The 18,400-nt window shown below is 43.4% G+C and overlaps 1 protein-coding gene across 1 annotated transcript in view; it reads left to right on the top strand.

Moving 5' to 3' along the window:
* LOC138364461 (uncharacterized) overlaps window positions 1-16,677 on the top strand; it is a 50,009-nt gene extending 33,332 nt beyond the window's left edge. The window contains exons 3-4 of the mRNA XM_069324099.1: window positions 125-256; window positions 16,510-16,677. Coding sequence (XP_069180200.1) covers window positions 125-256; window positions 16,510-16,677 — 300 coding nt within the window. The remainder of the gene's footprint in view (window positions 1-124; window positions 257-16,509) is intronic.
* The last annotated feature ends 1,723 nt before the right edge of the window (window positions 16,678-18,400 follow it).

The raw sequence follows: 18,400 nt of genomic DNA, 5'->3' as shown, positions 1-18,400 counted from the left end.
AGCCTCACCCGAAAGGAACGACGAGAGAGGAAGCTGCGGAGAAAGTGAGAGAGATAACCACGTTGACCAAAAGAATGAAGATGGGATAGAATATGATATCGGCAGGTGGTGTCATTTTTTCCAGATCAAAAAGGACGGCAATAACGGAGGTCTTCGCAGCAAAAGCAGTACGAATATAGACCTCCAAGTTCACCAGGAAATCTGCTGTGCTGCCGCACTTGCAGAAACCGAAACCAAATTGAGAAGGGGAGAGGAGGTAATGTTGTTCCAGGAACCACATCAGACGAATGTTAACCGTACGTTCAAATAGTTTGCAGACACAACTTGTAAGGGCAATAGGGCGAAAGTCCTTAAGGGAGGTTCCCAGAGACCCCGGTTTGTGAACAGGGAAGACAACGGCATCGAGCCAGTCCTCAGGGACTGAAGACGACTCCCAGATCCGATTATATAGACTCAGTAAATACTGAGACATGCACGTAGGGAGATGGCGAAGCATCTTATAATGAATACCATCGGAGTCCGCCGCCGTAGAACCTCAGAGGGCCAGGGCAGAACGAAGTTCAGAGAAAGAGAAGGGATCGTTATAAGGAAGTCAAAGATGAGTGCAGAAATCGAAAGGACGAGATTCAAGGACAGGTTTACGAAGAAGGAAAGATTGGGGAAGATGAAGACCAGAGCTAACAGAAGAAAAGTGGGAACCCAATTCGGTAGCGACCTGCAACGGGTCCGCCACAAGAATACCACGGAGGTGAAGGACAGGTGAAACATCGGGAACGAATTTACCTGCTATCTTGTGGATACGCTTCCAGATCTGTGGCAGAGAAGTTTCGGACGTAATGGTGGAGACATAAGATGCCTAACATTCATGTTCAGCCGTACGGATGGCCCTACGGGCCACCGCACTCGCCTTCCGAAAGAAAAGAAAAGAATCAGCCGTCTGCCGAAGGCGGTGTCTCTTCCAGGCTGCACGCTTACAGCGGACAACCCAAGCACAGTCTGCATTCCATCAGGGAATGCACTTCCGTGAACCCCGAGAGGAAGAGCAAGGAATAGAGTGGAGGGCAGTGCCGAAAACAGTCATGAAAAAAAAGGAGAGGCAGAAGGGAGAGGTCAGAGAGAGCAGCACTGAGGGTAAATAGGTTCCAGTCCGCTTTAGCAAACTGCCACCTAGGGAAGGAGAGGGGAGGGTGAAAAGAGGAAACGGTAACAAGGATGGGGAAATGGTCACTGCCATGGAGGTCATCAAGAACCTGCCACGTGAAATCTAAGTAAAGAGAAGACGAGCAAAGAGAAAGATCAAGACATGAAAAGGGTGCGAGTCCGAGAGGCCAAATGAGTGGGCTCACCAGAATTCAGAAGACAGGGAAGAATAGAGGATAAACGGCTCAAGAAGGCGACCTCGGGTGTTCATCAGAACAACACCCCAAAGGGAATGACGACAATTGAAATCACCCAGCAGGAGCACAGGCTCCGGCAAGGAGTGCAGTAGGTGTTTCAGATCAGGAAGAGAAAGCGGGACACACGGGGGGAGATAAATGGAACAAACGGTGTACCATTTCCCCACAAAGATACGAACAGCAGAACAATGGAGAGGAGAAGGAAAAAGTAAGGGGACAAAGGGAACATCAGAGCGAACCAAGAGAGCAGAAGAACTAGGAGCCCCAGACACAGCTGGGGGATGGGGGGGCGGGAGAGAAAGGAATAGCCACGAAAACGACCAGGACGAGCACCAAGTATCGGCTCCTGGAGACTGACACAAAGGGGTGAAAACCGGGAAATCAGAACTTGGAGTTCAAGGAAATTGGCATAATAACCTCGAACGTTCTATTGAAGAATAGACATCGACGAGAAGAGAAAGGACAACAACAGAGAACAAGGAAGAAACAAAGGCAAAAGAGCAACATAGCACGTTAATGAAGATCAGGGTCGGGATCAGGGTCAGCAAAGTCAGGGTCAGGGGACATGGGTAAACTGAGCAAAGACGGAGGGAAGGAAGCGGGAAAACAGAGCAGAGGTGGGCGGGCGGGATCCGGAGGAGGAAGAAGAGGAGACAACCAAGAGGAGCAGTCAAGGACAGCAGCAGGAAGAGGGGCAGAAGAAAGAGGGGAGCGCACCTCAACAAGGGCAGCAACTGAGAGGAAAGCGAGGGACAAAGAAACCTCCATAGCAGGAACAGGGGGCGTAACCACCGAAATGGGAGGGAAAGGAGCAATAGAGCCAGTAGTAGGGGCCGAGGAAGAAAGCGAAGCCTTCTTACCCGCCAAGGAGGAGGAAGGAGAGGAGCCAGGCTTACGCTTCAGACTTAAAGAGACCGGTGTCCCAGCAACTACGTACCGGGCAACGGATTCCAGCGTCTCAATAGGAGAAGTTGAACGAGAGCACACACGACGGCCGTTAGGAGAACGATGGACATCAGCCCGCACCGACAGGCGGCAAGGAGAGTCAATAGACGGAGGAGAAGGATGGGAAGGAGGATCGGAGAGAGACGAGGAAGAAGACACAGGAGACATGACAGACTGGGTAGAAGGAAGGGGAACCCCAGACAGAGGACCAGGAAAGGTAGACTGTATTTTGTTGGATTGTCTGAAAGCCTTTGACCCATTACCCCATAAAAGGTTGTTACAAAAGTTGGAGCAACAGGCAGGAGTAAAAGGTAAGGAACTCCAGTGGATAAGGGAGTATCTAATCAACAGGAAACAGTGAGTAACTGTGAGGGGGGAGACATCAGAGTGGCGAGATTTGACGACCAGAGTGGCGAATCTCACAGGATTCTGTACTGAACTCATCCTGGTTTCTCATATGTGAAACGATCATCCAGAGGGTGTAGACTCATTCCTCTCAATGTTTGCCGATGATGCAAAAATTGTGAGAAGAATCAAGACAGATGAAGACAAACAGAGACTACAGGATGACCTGGACAAACTGGAGGAATGGTCTAGAAAATGGCTACTAAAGTTCAACTGAGGAACGTGTAAAGTAATGAAATTAGGCGAAGGGAACAAAAGGCTGAACACAAGGTATCATCTGGAAGGTGAAATCCTGCAAGATTCAAATAGAGAGAAAAATCTGGAGGTTGACATCGCACCGAACCTGTCCCCAGAGGCCCACATAAAAAGGATGTTATCAGCGGCATATGGTAGATTGGCCAACAAAAGAACTGCCTTTAGAAACTGCCTCGTATGGGCCAATAGGCCTTCTGCAGTTACTTTGTTCTTATGTTCTTCTTCTTATGAAACTTGTGTAAGGAATCGTTCAGGACCTTGTATACTACTTACATCAGACCAATCCTGGAATATGCAGCTCAAACCTGGAGTCCTTACCTAGTTAAACAGAAGACAAATTTAGAGAAGATTCAGAGGTATGCCACCAGACTAGTCCCGGAACTGAGATGTATGAGCTACGAAGAAAGGCTAAGGGAGTTGAACCTCACATCCCTGGAAAACAGAAGTGTAAGGGTAGACATGATAACCACATACAAATTTCTCAGGGGAATTGACAGGGTGGACAAAGACAAACTCTTTAGCACGGGTAAAACACGAACAGGAGGACACAAGTGGAAATTAAGCCACAGAGACATTAAAAATAATTTTTTTCATTGTCAGAGTAGTTAACAAATTAAATACATTAAGCAGTGATGTGGAGGCAGACTCCATACACAGTTTCAAATGTAGATTTGATAGAGCTCATTAGGCTCAAGAATCTGTACACCAGTTTATTGACAGTAGAGACAGTATATTGAGGCAGGACCAAAGAGCTAAAGCTCATCCCCCGCAAGCACAATTCGGTGAGCACAAGAGGAAGCTGAAAATGTTGAGAGATGTGGCACTAGGCTAGTCTTGAACTAAGAGGCATGAGTGACGAGGAAAGGCTGTTGGATATTTCCAACACCGAATACAACATTGTTGTATTCTCATTACTTATTACTAACCATACTAATTATTGTAGTAAGTAAAATTAACAACACGTAGAATTCTCATGTACTAATAATTTCATCTGTGCAGTAGGCTAAAATTCTCACGTCACCTGACGCCAGTATTGCGTCAGATTTCCTTACAGTAAACACATTATATCCAATGTGTGGGAGAATTAAATTCGATTCTCCATAATTAAAGCATTCTGTATGATAACTAATTGCAGACGAATTGATCTCTAACTAAAAGCCGAATAGAGAGTTAGAATCATAGCGTCTATCTCGTGATAAAATTAACGTCACAAATGAATGCCATGGGGAGACATTAATTCCTCTCCCTTATATATTTACTATTCTTAAATTGGTAAATAACAATATTTTGTTCCTCTAAATAATAAACCCGTCCAGTCTTTAACGTTTCAAGCGCAAATGCAAGAAATATGAATGTTCGAGACAATAATTTGTTTTATGAACGCGGGCTCGGCGTGGGTAGAGGGACGCCATCTCAGTACACGTGGAGAGCTGATCAAGAGCAGACCTGCGCTTACCGTATTCATAAGAAGACGCCATTGCCCAGCAAATAGGGCAGGTGTTATCCATCCTCAGATGAAAGTCGCCACTGTGAGGCGTGAATAACCTTGCAGATAGTATCTTCAGCTAGTGTTGGTGTCAAATAAGGAGCCCTTTGACTTAGTTCCTGACGACACGTGACCAGCCAGCGGAACGCATCATTATTTAGGATAGGCTTAGCCGGAGCCTGAGATGCGAAGTCACGGCAATCTTAATACTTATACAGTGCCCACAGCTAAGTAAATTCTTTTATGTGATGCATCAGGTAGAAGTTTTGATAGTAGCAGGGTGATTGTCCGTTATGACGCACGATAACACCTAATAACAGGTGATTAAAATTTGTCACCTGTAACTCTTAATATTCTTGAATATAGATTTAGTAGTCAAATCAGTTGCTACTGAAAATTTATTTGTCTTGCAGCACGAGAGAAGAATTCTTCATACTGCCTTCCCCCATGTTAACCCGTTCCACTCGTCAGTCGACCGAGTCTGGAGAATAAGAGGACTTCTATGGCTTTCTAAAGGAATCTTCATTAAGCTAAGATTTATTTCCTTTTATAATTCTATTGCAATTAATCTTGTGCAGAATTCTTTGGGATTAATATGTGGTTTACTGTAACTCATTACTATGCTCATAATCTATGTTCCTCCTTTTGGTAATGATATCAGTTTCAATATTATTTTATAGGATTAGATTATTATTAATTGAATTAGTGAACGAACCACACTAATTCCTGGACGTACTGACCTCCAGTAATAACCCCCCAATGTAGGTGTTTGATGTTTGTTTCATTTAATAATACAGCCCATTAATTATTATTATGATCATACTTTCCAGTTTTATCCATAGTTACTGGTTTCATCTAGGAATTATCTAATGATCAGAAATTCTCAGTTTCCCTCTTTACTTTAAAAGCGGGTGGTCCTTCGTAATTTAATTTACTACATTAATATTTAAATAATCAGATTCAAGCCCCAAATATCCCACATTATGGTCCTAATCGAACCGGATAGGCATTAAATTTACAATTAAAATATTAACCATTAATAACTAATTCTTGTGTGATAGAAGCTAGACTAACTTTTTAATTAATTGTGTCAACTAACAGTGTAACACATCAGTTAGTCTAGATCACACTAACATAGCTACCTTATACATAGCTTTAGTGGGTCATAGCCAATTACCCACAACACTTAGACCTACACCTCACACCGAGGTGAGAATCTTTAGGTCACCAGGAGCAACAGCTCATAACTTTTACAATAACACCACCCTAACACCTGCGTTAGAGTGGCCTCACCATCTAACCATTATATAATTAGGTGGTAATGACATCCACCCCACTCGTCATCCAGCCGAGGTGATCAAACACCTCAAAAACATAATTTCTTCTTTCAAGCTCATCAGTGAATCAGTAGTATTCACATTAGTGGAACCTCGCCAACCAAGTCAAGATAATCGTTGGGGAGTAACTCCGGAATACTACCTGAGAGCTGCTAAGTACATAAATTTCAGGCTGAAAAAACGAGTGAGATTGGATGCCACATATATCCAATTTACAGCCAGACCTTACAGACAGAACCTGACCAGAGACGGTGTACATTTGTCAGGGGAATCTAGGTTGCATGTGGTTGACAAGTTAATTAACACCATCAACCATCACAAAAGGCTGTGGCTAGCAAGCCAAACTTAACTGTACATAATTGTTCACCTGTGTGTGCAAGAGCACTCTTATAAAAACAAAAAACCCCAAAAATACAGCACAACTATATTTACCTTACTGCACCACAATAATCTTTACCCATGTTATTAGGTAGAATTTAGGCTGAGATTGTGCTGAATTTGGTACAAGCTCAGACTAAATAATTTTATAGTTCTTAGTTAGGAATTATTACGACTAGATCTAAAACTAGTCAGTGTTGTATGTATTATATTATTTGTGCTGACCCTATACAGGGTGGGATTAATTTTGAGATAACTCTGATTGGAGTGTCTCCATAATATTTCTCTTGTATGCATTATTTTGTGTATCTATTTTGTGTATTGCTGGATTATCTCCATTAACTCTGATGGTGATATGGATGAGCTAACCGGACGAGAACTAATGGTGAAGTTCAGACAGTGCACAAAATATCTAGCTATTTGTTGTTAGGTAGGTAGGTACATTCAACCTCAAGTGAGGTAAAATATAAAGTAGCCACCTTAAATTAGGCTACAATTAATGTTACCTGTTCACTAATGAACAAGTACCCAAGCTTCATTAGTAATACATATACTAACACTGTGAAGTTTGAACCTAAGCTCAACATGGCTACTCCTGAACAATTGAGGAGAACCTACATTGGCCTTAAAGGTCACTTGACCAGATCAATTAATAAGGCTGAGAGCTTAACTAAAGATAATCCCATTGACTCTTATCACTTAGAGTCATCAGTTAGATTGGCTGATCTGAAATTTGATCAAGTCAGATCTGCAGGTCAATCTTACCTTGATCTGCTAAATACTGTAGAAACTGATCCTGAAGAAGCAAGTCAAACTGTAGACGACATCTCCCAATATGAAGAGGAGACTCATGATAAAATTATCAGGCTATTTAAATTAGCCAAACAGTCTGGATCCAAGACCAGCAACACTGGGTCTCACTTCAATAATCACTTACCCGAGGTTCGTTTACCTACTCTAGACTTGCCCACCTTTTCAGGATTAGATACAGAAAATTGGGACAATTTTTGGACTTCCTTTGAAGTTCACATCCATAAGAAACAGTCTCTAGACAAAGTTTCTAAATTTTCATACCTACTCAGTCTTCTCACAGGAGAGGCTAAAAAGGTCATACATAACCTTACTCTTGATGAGAGTAATTATGATGAAGCTATAAAACTCCTGAAGTTGAACTATTGCAACAAAGAGTTAAGTATAGCTACCCTTTATTATCAATTGCTAGATCTGAATGCACCAAACAGTAGACCAGAGTCACTTCAAAGCTTCAGACTAGAAGTAGAGTCTCTAGTAAAGGCCTTAGGTACCAAGGTTAATATATCTAGTTCTGAATGGTCTATCAAGCTATTGTTACAGATGAAATTACCTCGAAATGTCTTGACAGAGCTCTGCTCACATTATAATACTGAGTTTCTTACTCTCGATCAGATTTTCGAGGGGTTGAGGATCACAGTTAATAGGTTAAAGACTCATGACAAAATTAAACCTGAGTCAAAACCAATTAATACTGATATTTCAGTCAAACCTAAACAGACTCCAAGTAAGTCTAATAAATACAAATCCAAACCTACTCCATCCACCAGGAAAGGAAGTGGAAATGTAGGTACATATTCAGTATCTCCTTCAGAGATAACCAATGACTTGTCTACTAAAGAGACTAAGTCTATTAACCAGAGAAAGTGTCTGTTCTACAATCAGGAACACACCACTTACCAATGCTCTGCTTATCCTACGTATAATGCTCGAGTTAAAAGGTTACAGGAATTGCACAAATGCACCAAATGTATGGGTTCTCATGATCCCAAGAAATGTGCAGTACCACTACGTACCTGCAACCGTTGTAACCAAGGTGTACACCACTACGCCTTATGTAGAAAATCTTCTACACCAACCATGACCACTGGAGAGAATTTTACTAATTCTACTGCAGTGCAATATTGTAAAGTACATCACGAAGTGAATGTACTTGCTACTGAGTCAGGCAATAATACTACTTTGCCTACCGCTCAACTTAAATTAATAAACCGAAGATCTAGAATTAACACTAGGGGTCTTTTTGACCAAGGTTCACAAAAAACCTTCATTACACAACAGTTGGTAGATGAGTTAAATTTAAAACCTACCAAAAGTGTGAAGTTAAACATTTCTGGTTTCCTGTCAAATAGTGGACCTCGTGACTACAAGGTAGTCAAATTACTAGTTAGATTACGATCCTCTACTAGCCCAATCCATGCGGTGGTAGTGGATAAGATTCCTACGGACCTGCAGGTCACAGGATTAGCTCGCACTGCGAGACACCTTAAGCGAAACCGCATGAGGCTAGCGGATCATAAAATAAATTCCGACTGCCTCACAGATATTGGAATATTAATAAGCGCGGATCATTATTACAAGTTTATAACTGGATGCACTAGGCAACATGGTATGAATTTGTTGTCGTCCGCAGGGGGCAAATTGCTCACAGGACCCGTGCTTTTCAGACAAGGTCCAGCGTCCACAAACCAACAAACCAATATTGTAATTGTGGCGTGACTAGGCTTAGAGCAGTCACCCCTACGCTTCAGGGAAATAGCCGAGGACATTGAGTCTGACCCACCAATACATCGTTTGTGGGATTTAGATACGTTAGGCATCATCCCTGAGCAACCAAGTCCTGATGATACGTGGACTTACCAGCAATATCTGGATACAGTTGTCTACTCAAATAAACAATACTGGGTACGACTCCCATGGAAGTTAGATCATCCACAACTTCCAGTGAATTATTTTATGGCAGCCTCACAATTGCAGTCTCAATTAACACGACTGCAGAAGCAGTCAGGCAAACTAACTATGTATCACCAACTTATCCAACAACAACTTAACAATAAGTTCATTGAAGTTGTTGAACACGATGACCGAAAAACAGGTCATTATTTACCTCACCATGCTGTGGTGAAAGACTCATTGACAACACCTATTCGTATTGTCTTTAACTGCAGTGCTAAAGTAAAGCCTAGCAGTGTGTCTTTAAATGAATGTCTCCAAACGGGACCTAGCCTAACACAAAGGCTACATGACGTGTTGTTACGATTTCGCACAGGCATTTTTGCCTATACAGCTGACATCAGCAAAGCCTTTCTCCGAGTAGGATTGCAGGAGGAAGATCGTGACTACACCAAATTCCTCTGGTTCAAGGATCCACTGGATCCCAACAGTGAAGTAATCACCTATCGGTTTGCCTCCGTATTATTTGGTGCTACGTCCTCACCGTTTCTTTTGCAAGCAACATTAGACATGCATTTGAGGAAATCAGACAGCCCTTATAAGGCAACCATTAGCGACAACTTGTATGTCGACAATTTCCAGGGGACAACTAATGATCAAGCTGATCTGGTAGCAATCTACCATGAGGCTAACCGAGAACTGTTAGGAGCCAATATGCCTCTACAGTCATGGGCCTCAAATAATAAACTGCTTAACCAGTTAATCGAGAAAGAATTTCCCGATTATCAGGTACCCAGTAAATTAAAGGTTCTAGGCGTGGAATGGAACACCAACACTGACGAGATGAATGTCAAGTCAGTGCAAACTGATAATTCAACCCTTACCATGAGAACACTGCTCTCATTTGTCAGTCAACCATTTGACCCTTTAGGCCTACTTAGTCCTATATTAATAAGGGGCAAACTCCTAATGCAGGAGTGCTGGCAGCAACATATGGGATGGGATGATCCGTTATCAAGTGAGTTACAAGCCAAATGGCAAATACTCTCAACGGATTTTAATCAGTTAGGCGTTTTGAAATTTCCTCGTAATGCTTCAGGACCAAACTTACCCAACAATTTGCACGTTTTTTGCGATGCCTCTGGCAAAGCATATGGCGCTGTAGCCTATTTAGTTAACAGTGCTCAATCAATTTTACTCACATCTAAAGCAAGAGTTGCTCCCATCAAGAAGAGATCCTTACCTCAGATGGAGTTGACTGCATTGCTAGTGCGAGTAAGATTGGCCCATTGCCTGGCAAAGACACTCAGTAATATCCACTTTGGTGAGATTGTAGTGTGGTCAGACAACGAGGCAGTCTTACAATGGGTAAGAAACAATAACAACAAAACTCCTTACGTCAGTAATCGCGTCAGGGAGATTCATGATTTATCCGCAGGATATAAGTTTAGACATGTCCCTACTAAGGACAATCCTGCAGATTATTTGTCAAGAGGATTGACATTAAAACAACTTGTCAAGTCTTCGCTGTGATTCAATGGACCTTCATGGCTTGTTGGTGGTCAGTGGCCCAAACAAAAGCCACAAGTCATAGTGACCAATATCACCACTCCCATGACGGAACCAGAGCCTCAGCGAATATTAGCCATTGATCCTCATCGTTATTCCAACTTAAGCAAATTGTTACGAGTGACTGCGCACGTGTTTGATTTCCTTGCTAAAGTAGGAATTCGACATAAATTTCCCAATCCTGTTCACTATTGGATTAAGCGGGCGCAGCAAGAGACCTACGGAAGCGAATTTGAGAATCTTCCGGATAAACTCACTAAGTCTCTGGGCATCTGGTACGATGTCAACACTCATAACATACTACGATGTGGAGGACGTTTGCTGCATGCAAAGATTGACTTAGACACTAAGAACCCAATTCTTTTATCTCGTCACCACATCATAACTAAACTTCTTGTCTTACATCACCATCAATATGGTACACTGCATGGTGGAGTTTTAGATACTCTCACCGACCTTAGACAAAAGTACTGGCTTCCTCAAGGTCGTCAGACTGTTAAGACCATTATTAAATCTTGTGTAATCTGCAAGAGATACGACGCTAGAGTCTGTCCTTACCCAGGACCTCCCCCACTCCCGGAAGAGCGAGTGGTTCATCTTCGTCCTTTCGAAACCACTGGAGTTGATTATACAGGAGCCTTACTCCTCACTGGTAACCCAGATAATATACCAGTGAAGGCGTACATTTGTCTCTTTACATGTGCTACAACCAGAGGCGTGCACTTAGAGGTCACCCCAGACATGAGTGCTGAAGCTTTCATTCAAGCTTTCCGCAGATTTGCTGCCCGCCGATCATGTCCTAGATTAATGATATCAGACAACGGATCTAATTTTGTGGCAGGAGAAAGTTGTTTGCGAGAAGTCTGGAACCACCCTGAAGTACAGTCAGTCTTACAAAGAAGACAATGTCACTGGAAATTCATAGCACCAAGAGCCCCTTGGCAAGGTGGGTTCTATGAGCGAATGGTAGGCACAGTCAAGAAGTGTCTAAGGAAAACTTTACACCGACAAAAGGTCAGTTACTCAGAACTCCAAACTATTGTTGTGGAAATCGAGGCACGAGTCAATAACCGCTCAATCACCTACCTGTCTGATGATTACACCCAGAGAGAACCACTGAGCCCCTCTCACTTGATCCATGGAGGTCTACTGAGCCCTCTCATCCCTTTAGCCGAAGAGGACCCTGTAGACCCGTCCCATGTGACCAAAGGAGACTTGGTGGAAAGCTACCAGCATCTTTCTAGAGTTATTAACAGGTGGAATGAGGTGTGGACTCGAGAGTACCTCACAGCTCTACGAGAGTACCACTACGGAGCTTCGAGTCCTTACAATAAGGTGCAATTAAAGCCAGGAGACTTAGTACTAGTCGACAGTGATGGACCAAGGTCAGAATGGCCTAAGGGTAAATTTGTTACCATTCACCCAGATCGACAAGGTGTCCTAAGAGTGGTTAAAGTCTTATGCAGAGGCAACACTACTCTAAAAACTTTAGAGAAGCTGGTTCCACTTGAACTGACTGAACAAGAATATCAGCCAGATCCAGTTTCCCCAGTAATTTCAGAGGACAATGAATTTGTTCCTCCAAGCAACCGCCCCACTAGAGCTGCAGCTCAACAATGTAGGCGGAATTTGCAAGCCTATTACAACTCTGAAGAAGAGTAATTTCCTTCACTTCCCACTGAGAAAACTGTGATGATGCTACGATGTGATATCACGTAACGAAACATTACACGTCACTATGACCCAGGATATCGCATCACCGTAGATTCTGTTAGTTTAAATTGGGAGAGTTGAATTTTATAAATATTGTGTAGGCTACCAACAACATGTTTCATTTGACATGTAAATAGCAAGACTCAAGTCCTTGTAAGTCCTTGATAAATCCGGGACGTTCGTTATGTGTGTACTAACATACTAACCTATTAACATACTAATGTACTAATCTTAATATCACTTCGGGATAGGTCAGTACAACACAGTACACTACGACCCTAGAACCCTCCCCCCGGAGTTATGTTAGATATTTCCAACACCGAATACAACATTGTTGTATTCTCATTACTTATTACTAACCATATTAATTATTGTAGTAAGTAAAATTAACAACACGTAGAATTCTCATGTACTAATAATTTCATCTGTGCAGTAGGCTAGAATTCTCACATCACCTGACGCCAGTATTGCGTCAGATTTCCTTACAGTAAACACATTATATCCAATGTGTGTGAGAATTAAATTCGATTCTCCATAATTAAAGCATTCTGTATGATAACTAATTGCAGACGAATTGATCTCTAACTAAAAGCCGAATAGAGAGTTAGAATCATAGCGTCTATCTCGTGATAAAATTAACGTCACAAATGAATGCCATGGGGAGACATTAATTCCTCTCCCTTATATATTTACTATTCTTAAATTGGTAAATAACAATATTTTGTTCCTCTAAATAATAAACCCGTCCAGTCTTTAACGTTTCAAGCGCAAATGCGAGAAATATGAATGTTCGAGACAATAATTTGTTTTATGAACGCGGGCTCGGCGTGGGTAGAGAGACGCCATCTCAGTACACGTGGAGAGCTGATCAAGAGCAGACCTGCGCTTACCGTACTCATAAGAAGACGCCATTGCCCAGCAAATAGGGCAGGTGTTATCCATCCTCAGATGAAAGTCGCCACTGTGAGGCGTGAATAACCTTGCAGATAGTATCTTCAGCTAGTGTTGGTGTCAAATAAGGAGCCCTTTGACTTAGTTCCTGACGACACGTGACCAGCCAGCGGAACGCATCATTATTCAGGATAGGCTTAGCCGGAGCCTGAGATGCGAAGTCACGGCAATCTTAATACTTATACAGTGCCCACAGCTAAGTAAATTCTTTTATGTGATGCATCAGGTAGAAGTTTTGATAGTAGCAGGGTGATTGTCCGTTATGACGCACGATAACACCTAATAACAGGTGATTAAAATTTGTCACCTGTAACTCTTAATATTCTTGAATATAGATTTAGTAGTCAAATCAGTTGCTACTGAAAATTTATTTGTCTTGCAGCACGAGAGAAGAATTCTTCATACTGCCTTCCCCCATGTTAACCCGTTCCACTCGTCAGTCGACCGAGTCTGGAGAATAAGAGGACTTCTATGGCTTTCTAAAGGAATCTTCATTAAGCTAAGATTTATTTCCTTTTATAATTCTATTGCAATTAATCTTGTGCAGAATTCTTTGGGATTAATATGTGGTTTACTGTAACTCATTACTATGCTCATAATCTATGTTCCTCCTTTTGGTAATGATATCAGTTTCAATATTATTTTATAGGATTAGATTATTATTAATTGAATTAGTGAACGAACCACACTAATTCCTGGACGTACTGACCTCCAGTAATAACCCCCCAATGTAGGTGTTTGATGTTTGTTTCATTTAATAATACAGCCCATTAATTATTATTATGATCATACTTTCCAGTTTTATCCATAGTTACTGGTTTCATCTAGGAATTATCTAATGATCAGAAATTCTCAGTTTCCCTCTTTACTTTAAAAGCGGGTGGTCCTTCGTAATTTAATTTACTACATTAATATTTAAATAATCAGATTCAAGCCCCAAATATCCCACAAAGGCTGTGTGAACTGCACCTCACGTCGTTGGAAGACAGGAGAGCTCGGAGAGATATGATCACCACATACAAAATTGTCATGGGAATTGACAGGGTTACCTTGCGATGATTTTGGGGCTCAACGTCCCCACGGCCATGACGGGCATTGTAGAGTGGACCTGAATGAATTATTTAACATGGGAGGTACACGCTCAAGAGGACACAGGTGGAAGCTGATCACCCAAATGAGCCACAGAGACATTAGAAAGAACTTTTTCGAAGAACTTTTTACTTAGAGAGTTAAGTCCTAGTAAAATAAAACTGAGCTCCGTACCTGCATATTATAAAATAAGGGAAGTTGGTGGTGTAATAAGAGAGATTAGATCCAATATTTTTGTGCCACTAACCCCATTTATTGCAGGTGCGTTTATACCATAGGCTTACGAGGCTTTCTACATTAGTAAATTACTTGCCTATAAAACAAATATATAATAAGTTGGTTAATGAATATTTAACAAATATGTGATATATTACAATTGCTTAAGTCAAATTAAAGTATGCATTTGCAATAGATAAATTCATAGCAATAAAGAATTAAATAACCTTATTATTGTTTATAATATAATATAATACATATGTGGCATGATACCAGATCAAAAGGATAGACATCAAATAATTTGTAACCATATCAGTGAGAGCTGCATTATATATATTCTTCTTTATTTTACCAAGTCGTAAAGTAGTGATTTTCATCCGACATGTACATAAAAGCATAACTGTTCCTGTTGAATCACCCTGAAACTGTGTGTTACGGCCCTCTCGGGACGCAACTGGGTCCTTACTCTGATGTTGTTAGAGGAAGATATATATATCCGTTCCCAAGCCAGTAGTGGCTATCAAGGGATGAGATCCGTGACGCAAGTAACTTAAAAGGGAGTAGGGAAAGAAAGTTAAGAACTTAATATTATAATTAACACCATCACCGATTAAATATATAAAATAAAAGAGTGCACAAGGGTTAGGGGTATTAACACTTTACAAGGGGATTAATCCACAATCGATGTCTTCTGCTGAAGACGCTGGTGCCATAACTCTCGGTGCCGAGTCCTTGGTGCTTTCTTCGTGGCCTCACAACGAATTCTCCAAAGAAGTTGAGCCTACCCTGGCCACAGGTCAGCCAAAACACAGGTCCACTGGGGGCACCGCCGTGGAGGCCGTCAACCACACGTCCAGCTGGTCTGCTGGCAGGTTCTGAGCCAACAAGGCTGGTACGGCCACTCCACGAACGATAAAAGGGGAACGCCCTAGACAGGAGCCTCGTGTGACACCACAAATCACTCTCCTGTCTTCAGTACCCCAGTGGATGATCGTCTCCAACAGTCGGTCCCGGGTAATCCTTTTACTGCCACTCCACTGGCAGGCTAACACACCACAGTGTTCTTCCGGGGGGGACGACTTCACAACGGCTGCAACAAGGTACAAGGTATGGAGACTGGCTGCCTCGGGTAGACTGACTCAACTCCCATCACAGCAGTCCCAGGTCGACTCTGTAAGCAGACACGTCATCAATAACTGGGACACTAAAACACCTCACTTACAGGCTCAGACACAAACGCCCGACACATCCACTTCATAGATGGCGTTGTAGTCTGAGCACCACCTCACCAGAGGTCAGCAGTGGCGGTGTAGAGTGCTGAACGGGACTGGAAACTGGCCCTCGTAGCCAGTACACGTCGCCCTCTCCAGGTGTCGTCGTCCATTTGGTGGGGGTTTCGGGAGCTGACCCACAGATGGCGCGGTCGTGACTGCTCCGGGATCGGACGCTGGATCCGGGTTCGTAACACTGTGCCTCCAAGGGAACACAGAGAACACATACAGTCCACTACCCCACGGAGACAGCAACAGTTTCCTAGGGGCCTCCTGGATATAAATACTGTTACTGTAGACAGCTAACTAGTATGATGTTAGTAGTTAGATCTTTACTTTAGGGAGTCAGAAAGTTAACACTTTCGCGGCCTCAGCGGGTGGGCCGCCGCACACCCCAGGGAGTCAAGGTGTTCACTAAATTGTTAAACTTGTGGTTGGCTAGCCGCTCCCTGCCACGTCCTTTCCTGCTATGATTGCGCCTCGACTGTCATAACCAGCCAGAAGGAGAAATCGAGGGTAATCCCTGTGACTAGGGGAGTCAAACAGGGAGATCCCTTGTCCCCCATTTCTTTTTAATTTGGTGATTGATGAGGCAATCACCAATGGGAAGAAGCTGGGGCTGGGGATTCGTCTGAGGTAGGAAAAAGGTGGCAGTACTAGTGTTTGTGGACATCTTGGTCGTAGCGGCGGAGACGCCAGCCGGCCTTCAGGTATTGATAGATACTATATGTGATACGTTGAGTGGCGCTGGCTTGAGGGTTAATGCGGGAAAATGCCGATCACTGATCCTACAGATTAATGGCAAGAAATGGTATATCGCTTCACAAACAAGGTTCCATGTCGAGGCCGCAGCCATGGATTCTATTGGTTTTACTGACGAGTATAAGTACCTTGGTATTCTCATTGGTGCCGGTGGCAGGGGCATCTCCTATGGCTCTATGTTTGAGAAGGGGTATTATTAACATCACGCAGGCCTCCCTCAAACCCCAACAAAGGTATACATGCTGAAGCATTACCTCGTTCCTAAACTGAATCACCGTCTGATTCTGGCGTGGTGTATAAGACTCATCTAGCGAGAATCGACCGGAGGTTAAGGCAGGCTATTCGTAGCTGGCTCCGTCTACCTCACGACACACCAAATGTGTTCTTTTACACTGATTGGAAGGACGCTGATCTGGGGATGCCCGAATTTGCCTCTTCGATCCGGCTGCATAAGAACAAGCGTTTCAAAAGTCTGTTGGAGTCTGCTGACCCAACGGTCCGGGCAGCAGCCTTTCTACCAGCATTCCAAGATTAGATGCGTCGGTGGATTGGCCCGGCCTTGATCGGGGGTGAGCTGGTAACCAACAAAGCTGAGTGCTCTCGGACGTGACGAGAGAGACTCTACCACATGGCTGATGGTCCGAGACTGATGTCCTCGTGTGAGGTTCCCTCGTGCTTGGGATGTATCTCGTCCGGCACCCACCTTTTGAACGGTGGTGAGTTCGGTCACGCAGTCCAGGTGAGAGCTAATGCTTTGGCCACGCCGTCTAGGGCCGCAGGGGATACCCAGGTGCCAATGTCATGTGCGACACATGCAGGAAACTTGGCACCCCTTGGGTACATCTCACAAGCATGCCTGAGGACGCATGGAGCACAGGTGGAATGTCATAACAATGTCATTCAGTTCGTAGCTGGTCGTTTGAGACAGCGAGGGTATGAGGTGGTGATGGAGGTGCGGATACCCGATGGAGGGACCTTTTGCGAGTCAGACAGCATTGCTTGCAAAGGAAATGAGGCCGTTATTTTAGACACCCAGGTCTCGGCTGACGGCTTCCCACTATCCCGACATTATTAGAGCAAGTGTGATCTATAAGGCACCCCCGAGATCCTTCAGTGGGTCCGGGGCTACACCAGTGCCAATGCAGCCTCTGCCTCTTCAATCACTTTGAATTGGAGAGACGGGTGGTGCACGGAGAGTGCCCGTGTTCTTAAAAGGTTGGGGCTGACTAATGAGGACCTGGAGATCTGTTCCATCAAAACCCTGACCTGGACGTACTCGATTTATCGTATGTGGTCAAAGAGCATGGGAAGGGGTTGATAATGATCTCCCCTGGACAAGGACATAGGTGGTCTTACCCTTGTGCCCCGAATACTCATGAAACAATTATGGTGAGTGGACTCTGGCTTAGGAGCCGGACGTCATCTCTAGAATATCCACTTCCTCTGTGGATATTCTAGAGATGGTGGGTGGCTTGACCGAACCTGTGAGTGGATAAGCTACGGCTGGAGGGACACATGCATAAATGATCCTTTTATGCTCTCTGGTAAGTTGACTGATTCAAGTCAGGCATCCCTCCCCCGCGATATTTTTTTCCATGCGCGCCTGACATTTAAGGTCGATCGACTCCTTGTGAGACGCAATTCATTCACTATTTGGCATGCCTGTGCCCTTATTTTATTTTATTACATGTTATATTTTAGTCATGTACTTTTCTATGTCACCATGCTTTTTTTGTGCGTGTGTGTTCACCATCGTTGGCCACATGTATGTATTTTAGTTGTTTTTAGGCTGTAATATGTTTTTAGGGTTACTGCTGAGGGGCCGAAGCGACCCATGTCTTGTGGTTCGGCCGCTGGGCTCTAAAGCTAGAGCAATATCCATCCCCCCATCTCTCGAAGTGGAAGGGAAGTTAAGGGGACAAA

This window comes from Procambarus clarkii, chromosome 13 (assembly GCF_040958095.1).
Source record: "Procambarus clarkii isolate CNS0578487 chromosome 13, FALCON_Pclarkii_2.0, whole genome shotgun sequence".
Lineage (NCBI taxonomy): Eukaryota > Metazoa > Arthropoda > Malacostraca > Decapoda > Cambaridae > Procambarus > Procambarus clarkii.
The sequence above is the reverse complement of the archived record's forward strand: the minus strand, read 5'-3'. Positions and strand labels throughout refer to the sequence as shown.